Consider the following 23,852-nt stretch of genomic DNA (forward strand, 5'->3'; position numbering starts at 1 on the left):
GGCGTCTCAGTGTCACTGCAAGAATAAAGAACTTCACTATAGGAACTTAAGGCACACCTAGAAGAGATATGTGCTAACCTGGATTTCCAGCTGAATAATTAGAAAAGATATTTCTTACAAAATTATTTGGGAAAAATGCATCTTTCTTGGAAAATACATTAGGCTATTATGGCCTAATGTTACAAACACAACTGTTAATCTAAAAACACTATAGGAATATATGAGTGATTGAATGTATGAAATCTTACAGAAAATGTAAAGTTTCCATCTAGTCTACTTGCAAAGCCAGTGTAGTTTTAGAAAAATGTTTTGAACGTGCCAAAAGCTTTCTGCAGAAGTATAGAATATCCTCAGAGGATTCCCAGAATATCTTCACTGACTTTTTCAGACATAGAATCTACCAGATTACAGAATATTTTTTCTTATCATTGTAATCATCTAAGAAGCAGTACATAATCATGCCCCTTAACTGACCAGCAATGAACAGTAACAAATAAAATGCAATTATTAAGTTACTACCCTTCAAATCTTTACATTTTAAGAGAGATATTCCAATATGTTTAATTTCAGGTGTAGGTAACTTGAAAATTTCCAAATTTCTTTTCAGCCTCTAGGTGTATTTTTAAAAAGAAATCCATTGATATGTTTTTAAAAATTTTGTATTTTGCTTTGAATTTAGGAAAATAATCTCAGAAATCAAAGAAGTCTTTGTATTGTGTATAAGAAATGAAGCAACAGTTTTCACTGTCTATTATTTTTTAACATTTAAAAGAGTATTTAGAATGTATGGGCTTTATAAGGGTGTTTGTATCTTTAAAAAAAACTAAGGGCTATTTCTACCCTTCTTTCTTCTTTAGAAATGAAGGTAATTACATTCCTGTTATTTCCTCTTTGCAGTGATTTTTTTTTAAAGGATGTTAAATAATATTTAAAGATGAACTGATGTGAGGCAAACTATATGTTAACTAATACATAGAATTTATGATTTTATTGCTAATTATTCCTACTTAACTTCCCATAAAGGTCTGAGTATTTTATTTTTCTAGTCAACCAGTAAGGTTAATCAGTCAAATATTTATATTATGTCTCTATTTTATACAGCTTAATTTTGACTATTTTTTACAGAACATGATTTGTATAGGAAAGAAAGATGCTGTCTCTACAATAACAAGAAGAAAGGACATAAGAGGTGTTTAAGTGTGTGCGCTCCCACGTCCACCGTGTGTGCCTACATTCAAGGGAGTCACCCACATTCTCCTACTGTTTCATTTTTTCCTGTTAAATATTGATACAGTGCCTATGTTAATAAAGAAGCAAAAATCTTAGTAAGTAAAAAAGCCATCAATATTCCCACAAAAGATGCATCTATTGTATACAGATTTTGAACTAAGCTCTGAAAAGGTTTTATAAAGGAGCAAGAAAGCACAGCTGCTAATCTTAGAAAGGTTATAAACTATAACAACAACGAAGTTTACTTTACTAAGTAGTATCATATTTACTGTCAGTATTTTAGTGCTATATGTTATGGTACTCTTCTAATTCTGACTCTCAAAAAAATATTCTAGGTCAAGACATACAGAAAACAAACTTACAGATATCAGATAATATAACAAAGTGATAAAAGCAAGAGTTAAATATATAAAATCAAGTGACATCATCTCATGCTAAAGAATCTCACTGGATCTTCTGTGATGAATTAAGATGTATATCAAGTTGTGTAAAATAAATGTAATCCCACCAACCCCGCTGGGTAAATCTAAGGTTTATTCCTGGACTAGGAATGTACAGAAACCATCTTCCTCAAAGAGAGCTGACAATTCTGCTGCAAAGCTGACCCTTGTCTGGAGTTTACAGCATGAGCTTGGCTCTTGGCCAATATGAACAATGTTTAAATTTCTTTATGGCAGCTCAATGAGCTTTCAAACGTTCATCTGCTTTACCTACTGTGCTTAATAAAAATCAAGCCAATGCATTTTCTCATTTCCTTTTCATCACTAATAAGAGCAACCATCAACTTTATGAAGGATATAGTCTTTTACTTTCGGGTTTCTTTTCCCAGTAGCTCGGCACTGAAGCACTAACAGAACACCGTCGTCCCACCCATCATCATTACACAGATCTGGATATAAAGCAGTGTCTATCTTGTCACTAAAATGCAAAAACTAGAAACAGTAAAAGCCCCTGGGAATTACATCTGTTCTTGAACATCGGTATTTTAAAAGAGTTTTACTGTATTAATGAAACAGTTGCTTTATAGAAGGCTTTATAGTTTGGAAAGCTTAAGTTGTAATAGCAACACAAAACTTTGTAATGTATAACACCAATAACATTTTCAAAGAGAAATTAGTTTCTTATATAAAACAACCTGATTAGTAATTCAGGAAGGATGTCCCTTTTAGACCACATTTATTTACCTAAAAAAGTGTAAAGATTTATTAGTATGTGCTTCTCTTAAAAATTTTGGAAATTATGTATTTTTTAACTTATTTTGTATGCTTCCTCATTCTAACAGCAATACAAAGAAATATAAGAATGTATGTATAAGTCCAACACTAACTGAAGTTCATTTTGATTTTTTTATTCCATACTTCACCTGTCTTATTTTTTTTAGAAATAAAGATGTTTAAGTACACTTACATATATTATAACAAATATGTATATAAGTTAAGTTTATAGTGCTAATGTATATGAACATGTAACATGCATATATATCTGTACATGCATACCTGTATGCATATGACATATATGCATGCTATATATGTCTCCATACATGTAAATCCACATGCATACAGGCATATATGTTTACATATGGGTGAAAATGTTTTATATATATTATATATCAGTGTTTATGAGCTTTGAAAAAACCCATTATGTGTAGCAGATATGTCAGTCATCTCCATAATTCATTCCCAATCTGCCACTTGGAGATCTGTCAGGCTAATAATGAAGCATATTGTGCAAGCATACACACTGGGCACATAGCGAGTGTTCTGTGAGCCCTGGTTCCACACTCGCCATCATCTCCTATCAATCATGTCCTCAGCAACAGCAGGGGCAATGCAAATAGAAGCCGAGGTAATTAGAGGCGTGACTCAGTTCCACATGCCCAGAAAAATAAAGGCCAGAGATATCCTGTTAAAATATTTTTGCATTATAGTCTTACCCCATCCTACACTGGAGAAAGAGGAAAGTGTTATATTAATGACTATGAAGTTCTTCCCTTTTTAAATAACTATGATCAAGCTTTTTTTCTCAAATCCAATAACCAAATTCTCCAGACATCTCTTTGGCAGCAAGAACTTGCAAATTTTCACATTACGGTGCCATGCAAAATATCGTGAAAAGAAAACTATTAGCTTACTATATTATAAAAAGGATTGGGTTTCAGAATTAAGACAGACCGAATTTACATCCTGGCATTGTGACACAGGGCACATTAGTGAATTCTCTTAGCCCTGCCCTGGTAAAATACAGCTAATAATATTTACCTTGTAGGGCTTTTGTTGAGAATTAAATGATATGTTAATCACTGTATACATACTAGGCAATCAATAAATGGCAATTCAAATGTATTTATGATTTACACTTGAGGCAGGGTACCCACAATTCAAGATGGAATCGATTACCATAAAATACTTTCTTAAAGGTGAAGAGTAGAGTGTAAAGGGAATATAAAAAAGTAAAATTGTGAGTTGGGTATCAAAAAGGCATGTAGAGAGGATGCAGCCGTTTGCAGGGTGTAGGCAGACACATAATTCTGTGTCCTTCCTCAGGGAATGCAAACAAGAAATCAGAACCATGACGTGGATCAGTTTCCAAAAGTGAAAATAAGCCAGTAGCCTGAGGAACACAAACACTTCTGGCACTGGAGCCAGAAGTCAATGTGAGGGCTCCCAGAGAGAGGACACAGTGAAAAGTATTGAATAACATCCTCAAAAGCATTCTTGCAGTTACTCCAGCCCTGAGCTGTAACAGGCTGTTTCTGAAAACACGGGCTAGTAGGCTTCAGGTTCCTTCCTGACCCTGGTTCTCTACAGGAGGGTGACAGAGGGAACACTGGTCACACAACGGTGCTCTGCTCGCAAAGCCCAGTTTCTCCACTTACTGTGTGTGACACTGGACAACTGTTCGATTTCTCCAAGCCTCCAGCTTCCTCTCTTGCGAAATGGGGACATGATAGTGCCTCTTCATGGGTCGCTGGGAGGATTAAATAAAGTGCCAGGCTCGGTTACATGCCCGAGGACAGAAATGGCTGTTTTTAAAAGAAACAGCTGATGTGGAGGTCCTCCTCTAATTTTCAAATAAGGAACACTCCTAGAACTAGAACCATAGGAACTTTTTATACAAAGGCTATTAATACAGTATGTCCTGTGGTATAACCACATTTACCTGTCATCTTTGCACTAGTATCACATTACAGGAAAGAGGGAGTCAAATGTCAGATTTGATTTCATGTCAGCACGGCAGAGTATCCTAAAAGGAAACTAACTCCGGAGCAGCTGTCTGAACCTTTTGCATAAGAAAATTCCCTCAGCCTCCAAAGCCTTTCTCCTTGATATCTCTGTTATCGCTCTGTTCACATTCTCAGTTCTTGCACTACCAAATCCTAGCCACTGAATGTCAGTCACTTTTTCCAGCTCTGTGCAAGCAACATTCATTTCCTGTTTTTAAATATCCACCTTCACACATGAAGATGCCTGAAATCTTTATTCTTTCTCCCAGACAAAGAATCTTCATTTTGTTTTTCTTTTTGTGTAAGTGTCATTTTCCAGTTATCTAAGTAGTTAGTAAGACTTTGTGTACCTTCAAAAGTTACATAAGTTTCTAAGTAAATCCCAGAAAGGATGAGTCCTGAAGTACAGTCGCAAGACGCTTGAGCTTGGGTTCCATTTTAGGCTCAGCTAATGTGTGATCTAAACTTTTAGCTTTAATTTACATCTCTGTAAAAGGAGGGGTTATTCTAGACCAGGTTTTCTCAGTCATGACATGGTTTGCCTGGGTAATTCTTTGTTGGAGAGGCTGCTCTGTGCATTACAGGATATTTAGCAACATCTCTGGTCTCTAAGCACTAGATGCCACTCCACCCCCAGCTGTGACAACCAAAAATGTCTTCAGATATTGACAAATGTCCCCTGAGGGCAAAATCACCTGAGTTGAGACTATTAGTCTAGGCTTTAAAATTCTATGAGTGTGACACTGAAAGAATCTGTACTGGTATTTGGTTTCTTGATATTTCCATTAACATACAAGTTCCTTGAGGGCAGGGACATTTTTCTGTTTGGTTCAGTGCCACATTTCCAGTGGACACTTAGCGTAGTAGGCACACAAATTTTTGTTGGCAGAAATGAATAAATGATGGAATCTCTAACTCTATCAAGATTGAAATCTCTCCATTTATTACATCTTAGCAGCACATTTTGATGGGCCCTGAAACAATATTCATCTTTCATGCTTACACCACTTTTAGTTCCTTTTAAATATTGCCTTGCCTCCTTTTAACACAAATTTAGTTCATATACCCTTTAGAACCCAAGATACTTGGGAGCAAGAATTGTATTGTCCTTCCTCCCAATTCGGCACATTAATGAGCTCTGTACACCACAGAACCTTTACCTGTGCTAAATCAGATTGAGATATTTTGTATCTCCTCAATACAGCAGCATGAGATAGACAGCAAATGGATCCAGATTTCTGAAATATTTTCTTCTCTAATAATCACCAGAGAAGCAAAATTGTTTCTTTCCAACCATTTATATACACAGATTTGTTCTGAGCTTCATAAAACTCTGCATGTTCTTTATGCATTAATTCAAGGATGGTATTCTCCCATTCCATAGCATATGCTTTCTCTTCTCTTGTTGAAAGTGAGTCTTCATGTCAAAATGTAGCAGCTGTTCTCAATTAAAGCTTCCACTTTTAACCTCTTGTGGCTTTGTAACTGACCACTGAACAGAGAGTTCAGGAATATTTTACATTCAGTCTTTTGCTATTAGAAGCCATTCTTACTTCTTATTTGGTTTTTTAATACAAAAAGTCTGTAACTGATCATATGATGATTATGAGTTTCATGATTTCAACACCGCCTTGGGATTCCTGGGTCTCCTCTCAACCAACAAATCTGTGATTAGATGTCCACATTGTGACTCTGTTTCTAAAGGACAAATGACACCTACACATCTCAGAGGACTACGGGAACACTGGTAGATAATAACATGACCAAAGTTTACATATTATATATATATATATATAAACGATCATAGATTCTATTCTATACAGAGGCATCCATAAGTGATTTTAGAGTTATCTGCCAACAGGATGTCCTGCCCACATCCTGGAAGATGAGAAGCTACAACAGCAGAGTATACATGCTTCTTTCTAGTCATGTGATTCTTTCCAAATGGCTCTGACTCTGGGAGCACTTTCATCAAATATTAGCAAAACGCATATTTCTCTCTACAATTGCTCTCTATTAAGTTTAGTGTCAGCTGTCAGAGCTGTAATGTAAACCCTTATTAGCTCTTGTAAATTCTACTCTGGAACTAATAAGGGATTGTTAAAACTCCAAACACAGACAGAAGTAGGGGGAGAAATCACAGAGAAGATGACGGAAGGTGTTCAGTGAATCTATATCAGCAAAGCAGGCTTTTCATAACAATTACTGCTGCACTTCACAGAATCTGTGTATCCCAAGAGGGAGAGAAGGATCTAGTTCTCAGTTTATTTTACAGAGGGCTTGATTCTCTTTCCTCTGGGAGGGGTTGACTAAAAACTATGAAAGAAATTAGAAAAGTTAATTAGATTTCAATAATTTCTTTTTAGAATCGTTACATGCATTCTGAAAAAATTACATTGCCTCCCTCAGATTTTAAAATACAGAAGTTTTGATGATATCTGGACAGCTAGAAAGAAAAAGTATAAATCTGAAAAATTAAAGATGCATATTCTTTACAAAAGCCATATATTATATAATACCTAAGCTTTAAATATTTTGTTTTACACAATGGCATGCAGCAAATCAGAACCAAAGAAGGCTGTCTCTGTAAACCCCAAAGAAACCTAAGTTAAAGAAATGAAATTTTTAAGACTTCCTTTAGGGTTCAGCTATGCATGATGATAAATTATGGTGGCAGATCCACAAGGTACTTGACAAGGTGATATTTATTAAGATGCCAAAATAAATATAGATTTTATTTATTCCAAGTAAACAATATTCTACCTCTTACAGATGTGGCTTTTTCTTAAAAAATTCTAATCACTTTTTAAAATGAGTTTACATTTAACAGGTATTTTGTGAGTAGTATACAAAACAATGTTCTGATTGTCCTTTAAAAATGAGACTGAAAAATGCAAAAACAGAAATAACCTCTTTCAAGGAATATCAGAGCTATTTTCCTTTCTGCAACTGAAATTATTTTTTCCATGTCTCAGATTCCCAGAGTGAACTCTGTCCTGGGAAGCTTACTCCGTATTTGTCACAGACAGATTCTCAAACAAACTACTCAATGAACAAATTACTTGTGTTCCCTAAAGACTATACATCTGGCATATAGGTGTCACCTAAATTATTACTTGCAGCTTTGTAACACTGGACCAGACAGAGTATCTGAAAGTTCACAGAACTTATCACAGTTTAAAAAAAAAAAAGCAAGAAAGAAAGAAAAGAATTTTATATCCTAAAAACAAATATTCTTCAGCTATTTGATAAGGGATGATCATGAATGTGGTTAGAACCACAGGGAAATTCCTTAATTCTAACATAAAAATGGTCTTCCAGGTTAGGGTAAAGAGTAGTAAAATACTTATTGAGAGAAGAAGTGTCTTCCTGTTTAGCCCCCTTTTAACAATAGAATTGATATTTATAACTAAAGATCATTTATATAAGGTAAAAAAATCTATATTTTACTAAGACACTATAATTCTTACTTAGTTATAATCTTCTGTGAGAATGTTAACAGCTATAAAACTGCCTGTGATTTTTAAGGTCTTTTATGGTGGTTCATTGCTGATCATTTAACTTGTTTTTATTCATTATGAGGTATTTAAATTATTAGAAACGATTTCATTCTATTCCCTAAATTAAATGACAGTCATTTGCTTGCAATTAAATTGTCTCTGACTGCTCAAAATAATCTGATTTGTAGTATATATAAAACAAAGAATTCACATTTCTTTCTAGTATCTTAAACATGCAAATCTATGGTTTAAATTTATACTGTTTGTTTTTATACAGACTAAAAAAATTAACTACAATACTTAAGTCACAAATCAAATACACTCCCTTATTTTTCCTTTTTCTCATTTGAAAGGAGTTTTTACTGAATTAGTTTAATTGGTGCACTGATATAATTTGATTGAAAGTTTCCAGTAACATCACTCAGTAATTCATGTAAGAACATTTGGCATTTACTTCATAAAATTTATACTGTTTTCTCCACTGCCTGTTTTTACTATTCGGGTAATTCTTAAGTGAACATAATAAATAGCTAAAATAAATCAAATGGATACAGTTTTTTTTTTTTTTCTATACAGAGTCAAGTATTAGCTTGACAAATATTTTTACTTACTTGATTACTTATTTATGATTTGCATGATTTCTTCAAGGCAAAACCACTATTTATTGTTATGTTCTCACCAACTATCTAATCTAGTATTGTATACAATGATCTTAGTGCATAAAACAGTGGTAAAAAACTCTAGATTTAACATTTTTGAAATATAGCAATTTTATTTTATTTTGCTATTGTCAATTGTTTGCTTGTTCCCTAAACTATATTTTCTTAAATTAGTTAAAATCAAAAAGTCTTTCTGGGTATACAATATAAAAATGACTGTGTGTACATTCAAGGCCAGCTTTTGAAAAATTAATGGAAAAGACCTGCACTAGAAAGAATAAGAGACTGAGTCAAACACCAGATGGGAAAAATCAAGAGTCACTAATGTTTAGAAGAAGAAAAAAGGGAAAGCAAAAGAACAAAGGAAATACCACCTATGATGGAACAGACTAGAGATTTAATGGAACAAAAACTAAAGTCCCCTCAGAAAATAAAAATCCTGTATGGAAGGAGGTAGACAACAAGTTAATGAATATTAAATATATATAAATTCATTTAAGACAGTTTCTCTTCCTCAAGGTATCTCTAAATTCTGATATTTAAGGTAAGAGAGACTGTTGAATGGGTGTTTGTCATACCCAAGTGTTTTAACACAGATTAAAACAAGAGAGCAAGGAAGGCTATACAATCCAATGACATCAATGAATGACAATGATGATGATGTTCTAGTACCTTCTACCCCGTGCTGGATGCTCCAAAATGGGCGAAGCACACATTCACTGGCGATTCTAAAGGGTAGATATTATTCCACCCCTTTTGTGGATGAGAAAATTGAGGCTCAAACTGTTTATCCACGATTGAGAAATATCATTTCTGGGACTCGAGTCCAAGAACTAAAAACCTTGTCAGTGACAAGAGCCTTTGGCTAAATAGAACAATTAGATGCTAACTAAAGTTTAAGACAGATTCAAGGAAGTTTCCTCAATCATGTTAATGCTGCCATGGTTTCTGATAAAAATTGGTGAGAAGATGTAAAAAATTGTATAAATTAAAGATTTTATAGCTATTATAAAGCTGTCATAGTATACCTACTTTATTTGAAAGCTATTTACATTATTACTTACTGGCATTTTTTTAATTCTAATAAATTCATTGGTTTGAAGTTATGGGTATGAAACTGTTAAAGGCAAACAGAATGGAGAGCTGTCATTTTAAACTCAGGGAAAATGAATAAAAATTTCAAAGATCAAGGTAAGAAGTCTGATCATCTCAGTGCAGTCGTTAAAGGATGAGTAAGTGCTTTAAGTACTAGGTGTGCAAAATAAAGGGACAAAATTATTTTAGCATCTTCATAAATAGATCTTTGCTGAACATAGGTGTGAAACTAGTGGCAACTCATTTTTGCAAGCCAGAAAAATAATATTCATCATAAATTCATAAAAGAGAAAAATATCCTCTCAGGTACTACATAAAGTATTGTTACTACTTTACTTTATTTATTTATTACTATAATGATAGTTCAGATGAATCTAGTCTTAATGTGTCACAACTGTATGTGACCTAATAGTCAAATGCATTCACTTCGAATTAGATAAGAGGCACATCTTTATGTGCAAGACATTCTGAAAAACCCAGTTGATTCAAAGATATATAATATTAAGTATGTTCTCTCCAGAACATACATTCTAAGAATGCATAGTTGGCATGAAATTTCCCAATAATTATTCATTAATGGAGAACTTCCTCAATTGTACTCTGCTAGGTTGTAGGCAAAACATCCTTAAAAAAAAAAAGATATGATCCCTCCCCTCAAGGAACTTCCAGTCTGAAAACAACTGTAAAGAAATGCTTCTGAATTCATTAAAACATATGGATACTTTGCACTTCTGGAAGGTACACACAGACTAAGTAAGTAATAACAAACTTACTTTTCAATTTTCTCTAGCTTCTCGGTCAGAACAAGCAGAATCTTTAAATCATTTTGTTATTGAAAGCTTGACCAGTTCTTTAAGAGACTTGAAACTGACAGTGAAATGAGTGAAGAGGCAGAGTCGGTAGGTAAAACAAACATAATTACAGACAGTCATCAAAAAGTCTAGATGTCCTCAAACCTCACATCAAACACACTTTTCTACTCAGCTACTAATGTACAAGAAGGAGGAATAAAGTTAGCATTCCACAATGAACGCACACAGATAAAACACAGAGCAACAGATTCTTCAGTGACATTAATAAGGTATTTGGTACATTAAGTCTAAACAGTTTGTAGGACAAAGAATATTTATAGTAACTGCCTGGTATCTGCCTCAAATGTAATTAATTGACTATATAAAAAGCCATGAACATTCTCATTTTTTCTCTCCAAACTAAATCAAAACAGATAACATAATTCATTAGCCAGGATTTAAATATATATATATATATATATATATATATATATATATATATATATATATATATATATATATATATATATATATATATATATATATATATATAAAGATCACGAGGATCCCTTGGTATTTATGTGAAATTTCTCCACACCTGCAATTGTAAAAAGTGAAAAGTATTATCCTGGGATGTAAGAACTATGAAGGATTTCTCAAGTGAAATGAACCAAGTAAATCTTGATTGTCAATGACTGAAAGCAACAAAGATGATTGAGGCCTATAATTTTAATTTTCAATGTTGCCTTGTTAAAAAAGAGGTTTATTGACATCCTATAATAACAATCGAACCCTGTAATTTGACCATACTCCCAACATTCAGCAAGCTTGCCCAAATCTCAGGAACATGGCCCAAATAAGGTTTAAGCCACACATGTGGTAAATTAAGAGAGATACCACAAGAGATAACTTATTTAAAGAAAGGCCATATTTTAAAATTATATATTAGAGAAACTGCTAGAAAACCAAGTGGATGCATGATCTCTTCCTTTCCTTACTAATCTTTACATTATTCCTCAGTTTAAGTTCGTGTAGTTTTTTTTTAATGCGCATTTCTACTTTACCAATTTCATCATAACAAGTACTCTCTACCCTCCTGGAGGTACATTTGTCTGTATTTCCGGTTTACTTGCCATGCAGTTCCTGAATGACTCTTTAGCTATTAGTACTTCTTCCACTCTTCACTTATTCCCTCCTTCTAGTCAGTCCTTGAAGGAAAAAGGTGTGCCATTTTCTACTCCTAGCTTTCCTGTCTTCAGTCTTCCCCAGCAAAGTAAAGGAAGACCAGCAACATAAAGCATCTTATTGCAGAACATTTTATTTTCCCATCAATCATATCCTCCCATATGAATACTTCCTTCCTCATCATACTAATACCTTATTTTTCAGTTTAAACTATTGACTTAGCTCTGTTTAACAATTCACTTAGAAATATATGTCCCTTTGGAGGCAGAGAATGAGACATTTTAAAACATACATACACATACACACACTCATATTTTTTAACTATAAACCAAACTAACTTAACAGTGATAATGTCCATCTTTCTTTTTCTAGTGTCCTCTGCAGAATCTGACACATAGTAGAGGCTCAATAAATGCTTAATAATTGAATAAATGGTCAAAGCATAATTTTCCACTACTTTTTCTCATTTCAGGAAAAGTGGACAGTTGTAAAAGTTTGCATCAAATACAAGAAAAGTATAATGATCTGGTTAAAATTCTGGCCCTGTGATAACTAATCTTGATTTTATGTATAGTTCTGAAATTGATGGATGAGTTTTTTTACAACAAAATTTTTTATCAATATATGTTTCCCATCAAACAGAGACTGCTTCAATTTCATCATTTACTTCACTGAACTTTATCCCACATATCCATCTAGAGTAGAATAGATAAGTCAGAATATTTCATTACTAAAGTCAGAAAATGACCTATTTATGAAATTTAGATTCCCTAGAAGGCCTTCCTGTGGAGCAAGCCCAGGACACAAAATTTTAATGGGACTTCTACACATTTTGAGATTTTTCATATAATGATTTAATAAACAAATTATAAACCACACCTTCTGGAATGTATAAGCTGTGTAAGGCAGTTAGTTCTTTCTCCCTACTTCAAACGTTTCTAAGCACGATAGTGGTAAGTTCAAACTCTCAATGCAGAGGTTTCTCATTATTAATGAACAATTTCCATTCTTAATTTTGAAATACTCAAAATTTATCTCTCCTTCCCCTACACTGCCAAGGCAGTTTGTACCCTGGTAGATGATTTATTGGTCTGTCTTGCATTAAAATTATACATTTATTTACCTGTCTTTCATACTAGACTGTGAGCTCCTCGAAGGTAGATACACTGACTTATTCATCTGTTTCCCCTGAGACTGCTACATTATTACTTAGAACTCATAGATGGTTGAAAATACTGAATTAAATTTGGTAGACTTTCTGGCGTATCTAAGATGCCTAACAATCCATATATCAAGATTTTGTTAGACATCGCTTGGGCTAAGCTTCGTCTTCGTAAAATACAACATCTAGGCTACTGATTCTTCTTTCTGAAAAATCTAAAAATAGAAAGATGTGAGAAATAAACTGAAACAGATAAACCTTACATCAACAAATTCTTGGTAACTTTATGCCAGCTCTCTGTGGTCCTACTCACACTTCGTTGTACAGAATTCTACCTCCAGTAGAATCTGTGTACTTGTGGGGCTTCCTGGTCTCTCCCACCACTGGACTGAATCACAGGGAAGAAGTGTAGCTTGAGGTTACAACTGCAACCCTCAGAATCAGACTGCCTGGTTCCAGAGCTCAACTCCAGCTCTTACTCACTAAGGGATCCTTATAAGGCAAGATATCTAACCTATCAAAGCTTTCTTTTTCTTATTTAAAAAAATGGAGATAATAATAGGACACACTTACAGGTTATTTGGAGGGATAAACCAAATACCTCACGGACATTTCTTAGCAAATCAGCACGGTGTCTGGCATCTAATAAGTGCTTAGTGAATGTTTAAAAAAAAATCTTTAAATTCTTATTACACTACATAGAATGAAGGAGGTACTCTTTAAATATGTGTTAAAATAAAGTGAACGAGTCTTGTTTTCCTCTGTTTAAGGCAACTGAAAGCCCATGGTTGCTGATCATTTTGTTATAAAATTACCTTGACTTGTTTAAAAATCTGGCTACGTGTGTATGTCAAGATACCATTCCACCCTCTTATAAAACAAAATAAAACTGATCTCATGAAATAATGAAGTTTATTTAGTTATCTTTTCATCTGTATCTTTTCTAAGTAATACAGTTCCTCTGTATGCCTGAATTGAAGTATTGCTGATAAGATGATGATTTGAGTTACAGCAAGCAATTCTGATTAGTCTACAAGCTTATTAAAAAATCAACCAAAAGTTTAAAAAGGAAACCATAATAAACATCAGCACCATCACTGACAGCAAAAGCAAAATTACAAGTCTCAAGCCACACTGGCCTACTCTGTTACAGATTCCAGGCTGCAGAATTAATTGGCTGAGTATTGGATGCTTATGACATAGTAGACAATGCACTAAACTGATATAGTAAAACAAATATTTGTTAAAAATAAAGTTGATTGAGACTCAATACTACATGAAAATCAGTACAAAGTAAAATACCTTGACACACTGTCTAATAACCTGAATACACAAAGATTTTTTTTAACTACAAAAAGAGGGGAAGCCAAAATTCACCCAGCAACATCAGCAAATGTCAAGAAAAAATCACAAGAATGTGTTCCAACTTAAAGTTATACCACTAAAGAGTCATCCATATTTTAAATTCCAAACATATTCCATTTTATGTGCCATCTCTAACTCTACCATAATTATTTTTTATTGATTTCTCTCCAATATATTTTCCTTAGGATAATTTGCTATTACTCTAAGAAACTTCAAGTTTCAAGGATGTAAAATTTTGACATAAATGTTGTCTCCAGGAATAATCTTGACACGGGGCACCATTGAACAGCATAATAGTTACTTTAAAGAAGCAGTTAAATAAATTAAAATGAGGTTTAAAAATAGAAGCAATTCTGAATCTATTGTGAACTTTTCTTAATACAACTTAATGTGACTCTCTTTTTTAAAAACATCAGGTGGGATAAATTTAGTCTAGAAATAAACTGTTCAGTTTGAAGCATGTTTTGCTGCAGGGTTCATTTCTCTCAATTACTCTCTGATAAACTCACAGGTGAGAAATACACCACAGGGAAAATAGAGAAGACTCTTACCTTGGCACATGAAACCTCTCTCCTCATAGCCAGCATTGCAGGAGCACTTGCCAATGGGAACGAGCCATTCGCCTTCTGTACTGCAGTACATCCTGGGAGGATCTTCCTCCTTAGAATTGTTAACACACGATCCTCTAACCTCCACCAGAGACTGGGAATCCATGGGTACTGTGTCTGGAAACATAGCCAGATTCTTCACTGTAAACGGGCACTTTTTGAAGTACACTCTTACAGACACCAAGGCAACACAAGCACCAACATCTTGAAAAGCCAAATAAAATCCCTTTTTGTTGACAGGGCCTACTTCTCTAACCTCAGTGTTGAGTTTAAGAATACGGTCCCCGAGATCCATTTGCGTGAAACTTTCATCAGCTGCAATGGTGTCAATCTTTGTAAACTGATGTTCTCGGAATTTGACCCCGTGATCATCGTCAGACTCCATGTAGTACAGGTTGAAAGTCTCCTTGCAAGTTCCCAAAACCAACGGAATGCTATTGCAGTCCCGGAGAGTGAACTTGAGCTCCACGTAGATCTTCTGAGCTGAGTTCCTGGGCACCCAGTTTGTCCTCAGCCAATTGTTTTGACTATGATCCATGACATTGCACACCTGGTAAGTCCTGATGGGTGTGTAATGTTCATCAACACCGCTGATCTCTTCCCACTTGAAGAATCAAAGGAAAAAAAAAAAAGAGGCAGAATTAATAAGCTGAGAATAATGAATAATAGTGAATATGAGATGAGGGTGTCAGTGGCATCACAAGAAATACAAAATAAATAAGCAGAAACTTTGCTACTTATTGAAGATCATGATGTGAAGCGTCTCTGTAACATTCTTGTTTGTAGTTTTTATTATTTACAAGAGTCTCTCAGTTGATTGACACAAAATAATTTATAATTTTGATTAAAGCATCTGAATGGCACTGCAATTTGTGGGATATACAGGAAGGAGCAATTCCTGCAATTGATTGGAATTAGTCAAATATTCTAGGATCAAAACCTTAAATCAATCGTCACCAATAACACTGCAAAATTGTTTTGTACATTTTTTGAATTGTTTTTGGTTTGTTATTAAAAAAGAGAATGAAAAATACCACTGCCTGAAATTTCTTTTTATTAAACTTTTCCCAATGTGGGCCAGATTTTGGTAAAATCAATATATTACAAAGCAAAGTGAATCTAAATGATTCTATTTTCATGTATCTTCATGCATGATATTTTTTTTACATAATTGGCCATCTCAAGAAACACATGATGGGGAACTCTGAAAATCTGAAGTAAAAAATATATACATGCCTACTTCCCCCCTCCTCCCCCAACAAACCCAGCTAATAGCTATCCATGGAGAACAGAAGAGATAAATATAGTGAATGTTTCAAGTCCTAATATCTTTTCCCACACTGAATTTTACACAAGCGAGAAATAAATGGTTATTTGAGTTGATGTTGTTCTAGCAGTTAGGTAATAGAACTTTTTCACTGTAAAGACAGAAAAAAAGTTTCAAGACTTTAAAGCAGTGAAGTACTGCTTTCTGTGATCCTTAGATTTTGAGAAGCGTTTAAATTAGCATCAAATTGTTTGTATTACTTACCATTCTACAACTATTGTATCATCTATTTCTATTACCCTTGTGTCTACACTTTCTTTTTATCATGCCAAGTGTAGCCTTTTGCTGCCAGGAAAATATATCTTTTTCCATGTCATATTAGAGTTCAAGTCTTCTATGGCTCCCTGTTACCTATGCAATGACATCAAACTCTTTAGTTTGAAATTTGTGTTTTTTCCAAAAATTGGTCTCAACCTACATTTAGTTTTTTCTAAAAGTTTGAATTGAGTTTAGTGAATTATGTGTTTCACTTATGCACATGCTATGTTCTTGTTAATGTGAACTCTTACTGCTTTCAAAAGAAATGCTGGGTCTTCTTTTTTAATAGTATAACCTCACTGCTCTGTGCTCTTCTCTCCTCGATGTCTCCCATGACCTTGCCATTCTTATGTTTTATATAGCCCTTATTAAATGCCTTTTTCATTTATAAATTTAATTCATGATAAATGCTAAGACTAGTTTAATTTTGTTCCATATGCATTTGTTAGATTTTAGAAATGTTTATATCCTCCATAATATGCAGCACATCACTTCACCTTTTGGGAGGTGCATAAAAATTATTTTTTTCTCATAATATATATGGGAATAATTCAAGAAAATAACAAATTTAAAGTTCCTATGAGAGAACATATTTTAATTTTTTAAATAAATAAATAAATGAAACCCTCTTGAAGCCCATTATAAATGGGTTCCTAAATTTTTCTCCATCAAGAGTTACTTATTTTCAGGGATTTCCAGTCAGATGGCACAGTCATAGGACCACAAGCTCGCCCCCTCTCACGATTGCAACAAAACCACAACTGACTGCCAAACAACCATTGAGAAAAAAAGACTGAAACCTAGCAGAAAAAAGATCTTCAACTGGAAACATAAAGAAGGAGCCACAGTGGGAGATGGTACGAGGAGTATGCTCACGATATAATCAGGCCCCATATCCTCTGGGTGGGCAACTCACAAACTGGAGAATAATTACATTGCAGAGGCCCTCCCAACAGGAGTGAGAGTTCTGAGCCCCACATCAGGCTCCCCAGCCTGGGGTTCCAGCATTGAGAGGAGGAGACCCCAGAATATCTGGTTTTGAAAGCCAGTGGGGCTTAACTGCAGGAGCCCCAAGGGACCGGGGGAAGCAGAGAAATTACTCTCTTGGGAAGCACACACAGAATCCCACATACTCTGGGACCAAGGGCAGAGGCAATAATTTCATAGGAACATGGGTCATATCTGCCTGCTGGTTTTGCAAGGTCTCCTGGGGAGTTAGAGTCAGCTGTGGCTCACCCTGGAGACATAAAAGCTGGTGGCGGACATTTGGACATTCATGGAGTATTCATCTACATGAGCTTTCCTGGAGGCTGACATCTTGCTTGGGTCATCAGCACCAAGACCTAGCCCCACCCAACAGCCTTTAGGCTTAAGTGCTGGGAAGCCTCAGGCAGAACAACATACTAGGTGAGAACAGCCCCACCCATCAGCAGACTTCATGAGCCCACAGCCACCTCTAGAAACGCCCCTAGACATGGCTCTGCCCACCAGAGGGCCAGGACCAACCTCCACCCAGAAGTGGGCAGGCATTAACTCCTCCTGGCAGGAGATCTGCACAACCCTCTGGTCCAGCCTCACCCACCAGTGGACAGATAACAGAAGTAAGAAAACAACAATCCCATAGCCTGTGGAAGGAGTCCTCAAATGCAGGACAGAGTCTACCTTGGGACTAGCTGGACCCTGGCCCTTGGGTGACAGGAGGAGAGGGCACTGCTGGGATGCATAGGAGGTTTCCACTACTCCAAGGTCAATAAATGTAACTAACCTACCTAAAAATACAAATTGAAATTTAGACAAAATGAAGTGGTAGAGGAATATGTTCCAGGCAAAGGCACAAGATAAATCCCAGAAGAAGAAATGAGTGATGAGGAGATAGGGAATCTATCCAAGAAGGGTTTAGAGTAATGACTGTGAAGATGACCAGAGAACTAGAGAGGACAATAAACAAATTGAGTGAAGCTTTCAGTGAAGAGTTAGAAAATATAAAGAATGTCCAGAGTCAAAGAATACAATTACTGAAACGAATAACACACTAGAAGGAACAAAGAATAGACTGAAGGAGGCAGAAGAGTGGATCAGTGAGCTTGAGGACAGATTAGTAGAAATCACTACCACAAAACAGAAAAAAGAATGAAAAGAAATGAGGATAGTTTAAGAGAATTTTGAAACAACATAAAGCACAATAACATTAGCATTATAGGGGTCCCAGAAAGAGAAGAGAGCAAGAAAAGACCTGAGAAAATATTTGAAAAGATAATAGCTTAAAACTTCCCTAACATGGAAAGGAAACAGTCACCCAAGTCCTGGAAGCACAGAGAGTCCTACACAGGATTAACCCAAAGAGGAACACACCAAGGCACATAGTAATCAAACTGATAAAAATTAAAGATAAGGAGAAAATATTAAAACAAACAAGAGAAAAGCAACAAATAACATACAAGGGAACTCCCATACGGTCATCAGCTGATTTTTCCAGCAGAAACTCTACAGGGCAGAAGGGAGTGGCACCATATATTTTAAGTGATGAAAGGCAAAAACCTACAACCAAGAATAATCTACCCAATCAAGAATCACTCAGATTTGATGGAGAAATCAAAAGCTTTACAGATAAGCAAAAGCTAAAGAATTCAGCACCAACAAACCAACTTTACCACAAATGTTAAAGGAACTTCTCTAGGTAAAAAAGAAAAGGCTACAACTGGAAACAACAAAAGTAATCATGAGGGGAGGAGGGTACAAATGCAGGGTATCTAAAATGAATTTGAAATTAAGAGATCAGCAATTTAAAACAATCATGTGTGTATATATATACACATACACACTTCTATACCAAAACCTCATGGTAACTGCAAACTAAAAATCTATAACACATACATACATAAAAAAGAAAGTGGAATCCAAATGTAACTCTATAGTCATCAAACCATAAGAGAACAAAAAGAAGAAAGAAAAAAGACCTACAAAAATAAATCCAAAACAATTAACAAAATGGCAGTAAGAACACACACATAGATAATTACCTTAAATGTAAATGGATTAAATGTTCCAACCAAAGACACAGACTGGCTGAATGGATATGAAAACAAGACCCATATATTTGCTGTCTACAAGAGATCCATTTCAGAGCTAGAGACACACACATGCTGAAAGTGAAGGGATGGGGAAAGATATTCCATCCAAGTGGAAACCAAAAGAAAGCTGAAGTAGCAATATTTATAATAGACAAAAATCAATTTTAAAATAAAGACTGCTACAAGAGACAAAGAAGGACACTACATAATGCTCAAGGGATCAATCCAAGAAAAAGATATAACAATTGTAGATATACATACACTCAACATAGAAGCACCTCAATATACAAAGCAACTGTTAACAGACATAAAAGGAGAAATTGACAATACCACAATAATAGTAAGCAATCTTAACACCACACTTACAGCAATGGACAGATCATCCAAACAGAGAATCAATCAGTAAATACAGGCATTAAATGACACATTGGACCAGATGGACTTAATTGATACTTATAGAGCATTCCATCTGAAAACAGCAGAATACACATTCTTCTCAACTGCACATGGAACATTCTCCAGAATCAATCACATGCTGGCCCACAAAGCAAGCTTCAGTAAATTTAAGAAAACTGAAATCATATCAAGCATCTTTTCCAACCACAACACCATCAGTTTAGAAATCAACTACAAGAAAAAAATTGCAAAACCTGCAAGCACATGGAGGCTAAACAATATGCTACTAAACAACCAACAGATCACTGAAGAAATCAAAGAGGAAACAAAAGTACTTAGAGACAAATGAAAACAAAAACACAACTATCCAAATCTCTGGGACACAGCAAAAGCAGTTCTCAGAAGGAAGTTTGTAGCGATACAATCTTACCTCAGGAAACAAAAAAAAAAAAACTCAAATAAATAACTTAATTACATTTACAGCAACTAGAAAAGAAGAACAAACAAAACCTAAAAAGTTAGTAGAAGTAAAGAAATCATAAAGATTAGAGCAGAAATAAATGAAATAGAGACTAAAAAAAAAAAAAAAAAAAAAAAATAGAAAGGACCAGTGAAGCTAAAAGCTGGATCTTTGAAAAGATAAACAAAATTGATAAACCTTTAGCGAGACTCATTAAGAAAAAAGGGAGAAGACCCAAATTAATAAAATCAGAAATGATACAGGAGAAGTTATAACCAACACCACAGAAATACAAAGGACCATAAGAGGCTGCTATAAGCAACTATATCTCAACAAAATGGACAACCTAGAAGAAATGAACAACTTCTTAAAAAGGTACAATCTCCCAAGACTGATTCAGTAAGAAATAGAAAATGTGAACAGACCAATTACCAGCACTGAAACTGAATCAGTAATTTAAAAACTCCCAACAAACAAAAGTCTAGGACCAGATGGCTTCACAAGGGAATTCTACCAAACATTTAGAGATGAGTTAATGCCTATCATTCTGAAGTTATTCCAAAATACTGCAGAGAAAGGAGCACTTCTGAGTTCATTCTATGAGGCCACCATCACCTCACCATACCAAAACCAAAGATATTACCAAAAAAAGAAAATTACAGGCCAATATCACTTATAAACATAGATGCAAAAGTTCTCAACAAAATACTAGCAAATTGATGCCAACAATACAGTGATAAGATCATACGCTATGATCAAGGGGGATTTAGCCCAGGGATGCAAGGATTTTTCAATATCCACAAATCAATCAATGTGCTACACCACATTAACAAATTGAAAAATAAAAACCATATGATCATCTCAACAGACGCAGAAAAAGCTTTTGATAAAGTTCAACATCCATTTATGATAAAAACTCTCCAGAAAGTGGGCATAGAGGGAACATACCTCAACATATTAAAGGCCATATGTCACAAAGCACAAACAACATTATTCTCAATGCTGAAAATCTGAAAGCATTTCCTCTAAGATCAGAAACAAGACAAGGATGTCACTCTCACCACTTTTATTCAACATAGTTTTGGAAGTCCTAGCCACAGCAGTCAGGAAAGAAAAATAAATAAAAGGAATTCAAATTGGAAAGGAAGAAGTAAAACTGTCACTATTTGCAAATGACATAATATTATATGTAGAAAATCTTAAACAGGCTACCAGAAAACTACTAGAGCTCATCAATGAATTAGGTAAAGTTGCAAGATACAAAATTAATATACAGAAATCAGCTGCATTTCTATACACTAATAATGAAATAGCAGAAAAATAAATTAAGGAAACAATCCCATTTACCATGGCATTAAAGAATAAAATACCTAGAAATAAACCTACCTAATGAGGCAAAGGATCTATATTCTGAAAACTATAAGACACTGATGAAAGAAATTGAAGATGACACAGATGTAAAGATATACAGTGTTCTTGGAATAGGAGAATCGATATTGTTAAAATGGCCATCCTACCCAAGACAATATACAGATTTAATGTAATCCCTATCAAATTACCAACAACATTTTTCACAGAACTGGAACAAAAAAAATTTAAATTTGTTGAACTGATGAAACACAAAAGGACCTGAATAGCCAAAACAATCTTGGGAAAGAAGAACAGAACTGGGGGAATTACACTCCCTGACCTCAGACTATACTACAAAACTACAGTAATCAAAACAGTGTGGTACTGGCACAAAAACAGACACATAGATCAAGGGAACAGGACAAAAAGTCCAGAAATAAGCCCACACACTTATGGCCAATTAATCTATGACAAAGGAGGCAAGAATATACAATGGAGAAAAGACAGTCTCTTCAATAAGTGGTGCTGGGAAAACTGGACAGCTACCTGAAAGAGACTGAAATTAGAATATTCTCTAACACCATGTACAAAAATAAACTCAAAATGTGTAAAGACCTAAATTTAAGACTGGAAACTATAAAACTCCTAGAGGAAAACACAGGCAGAACACTCTTTGACATAAATAAAAGCAATATTGCTTTCAAACCAGCTCCTAGAGTAATGGAAATAAAAGCAAAAATAAACAAATGGGACTCAATTAAACTTAAAAGTTTTGCACAGCTAAGGATACCATCAACAAACAAAGACAACCTACAGAATGAGAGAAAATATTTGCAAATGATGTGACCAACAAGGGACTAATTTCTAAAATATACAAACAGCTCATATGGCTAGATATATATATATATATCTCACAAGCAACCCAATCAAAAAATGGACAGAAGATCTAAACAGACATCTCTCCAAAGAAGACATCCAGATAACCAACAGGCATATGAAAAGATGCTCAACATTGCTAATTGTTAGAGAAATGCAAATCAAAACTATAATGAGGTATCACCTCACACCAGTCAGAATGGCCATTATTAAGAAGTCTACAAATAATAAATGCTGGAGAGGGTGTGGAGAAAAAGGAACCCTCCTACACTGTTGTGGAAAGGTAAATTGGTGCAGCCACTATGGAGGACAGTAGGAGGTTCCTTAAAAAACTAAAAATAAATTTACCATATGATCCAGCAATCCCACTCCTGGGCATACATCCAGAGGGAATCTTAATTCAAAAAGATACGTGCACCCCAATGTTCAGAGCAGCACTATTTACAACAGCCAAGCCAGGGAAATAACAGAAATGTCCATCAAGATGACTGGATAAAGAAGTTGTGATATATATATAGAGATATAGATATAGATATAGATATACACACACACACACACACACACACACACACACACACACACACACATATATATATATATATATATATATATATATATATATATATATATATATATAATGGAATATTACTCAGTCATAAAAAAAGAATGAAATAATGCCATTTGCAGCATCATGGATGGAACTGAAGATTGTCATACTAAGTGAAGTAAGCTAGAAAGAGAAAGAAATATACAACATAATATTGCTTATATGTGGAATCTAAAAAAAAAAGACACAAATGAACTGATTTACACAACAGAAACAGAAATAGAGAACAAACAAAGGGGGTGGGAAGGGATAAATCATGAGTTCGAAATTTGCAGATACTAACTACTATACATAAAATAGATAAACAACAAGTTTACAATGTATAGCACAGGGAAGTATGTTCGATTTCTTGTAGTAACCTATAATGAAAAAGAATAAGAAAATGAAAATATGTATATATATGTATGACTAAAACATTATGCTGTACACTGGAAATTGGCACAACATTGTAAACTGACTATACTTCAATAAATAAAGAATACAAAAAAAGTTACTTATTTCCAGAAGGATAGAAAAGTTTTAAATACTTTCTAACTAAAGCATTAGCATTTAAAGTGTATTCACACTTTTTTCTATTTGTATTCATTAGCAACACGTAAGAATTCCAATCCACAACTTCTGGCCACAAAATGAGATGTGCCACTTTATTTAATTGATAGTAACCAAAAGTAAAGAAATATAGTGTTTTA

At 34.5% G+C, this 23,852-nt stretch overlaps 1 protein-coding gene across 3 annotated transcripts in view; it reads right to left on the reverse strand.

Annotated features, from left to right (window-relative positions):
- The window catches only part of EPHA3 (EPH receptor A3), a 329,726-nt gene that overhangs the window by 217,012 nt on the left and 88,862 nt on the right, over positions 1-23,852 (reverse strand). For all 3 annotated transcript variants that reach the window (XM_010978517.3, XM_010978516.3, XM_064496298.1), the window contains exon 3: positions 14,762-15,422. In XM_010978517.3, coding sequence (XP_010976819.1) covers positions 14,762-15,422 — 661 coding nt within the window. The remainder of the gene's footprint in view (positions 1-14,761; positions 15,423-23,852) is intronic.

This window comes from Camelus dromedarius, chromosome 2 (genome assembly GCF_036321535.1).
Source record: "Camelus dromedarius isolate mCamDro1 chromosome 2, mCamDro1.pat, whole genome shotgun sequence".
Lineage (NCBI taxonomy): Eukaryota > Metazoa > Chordata > Mammalia > Artiodactyla > Camelidae > Camelus > Camelus dromedarius.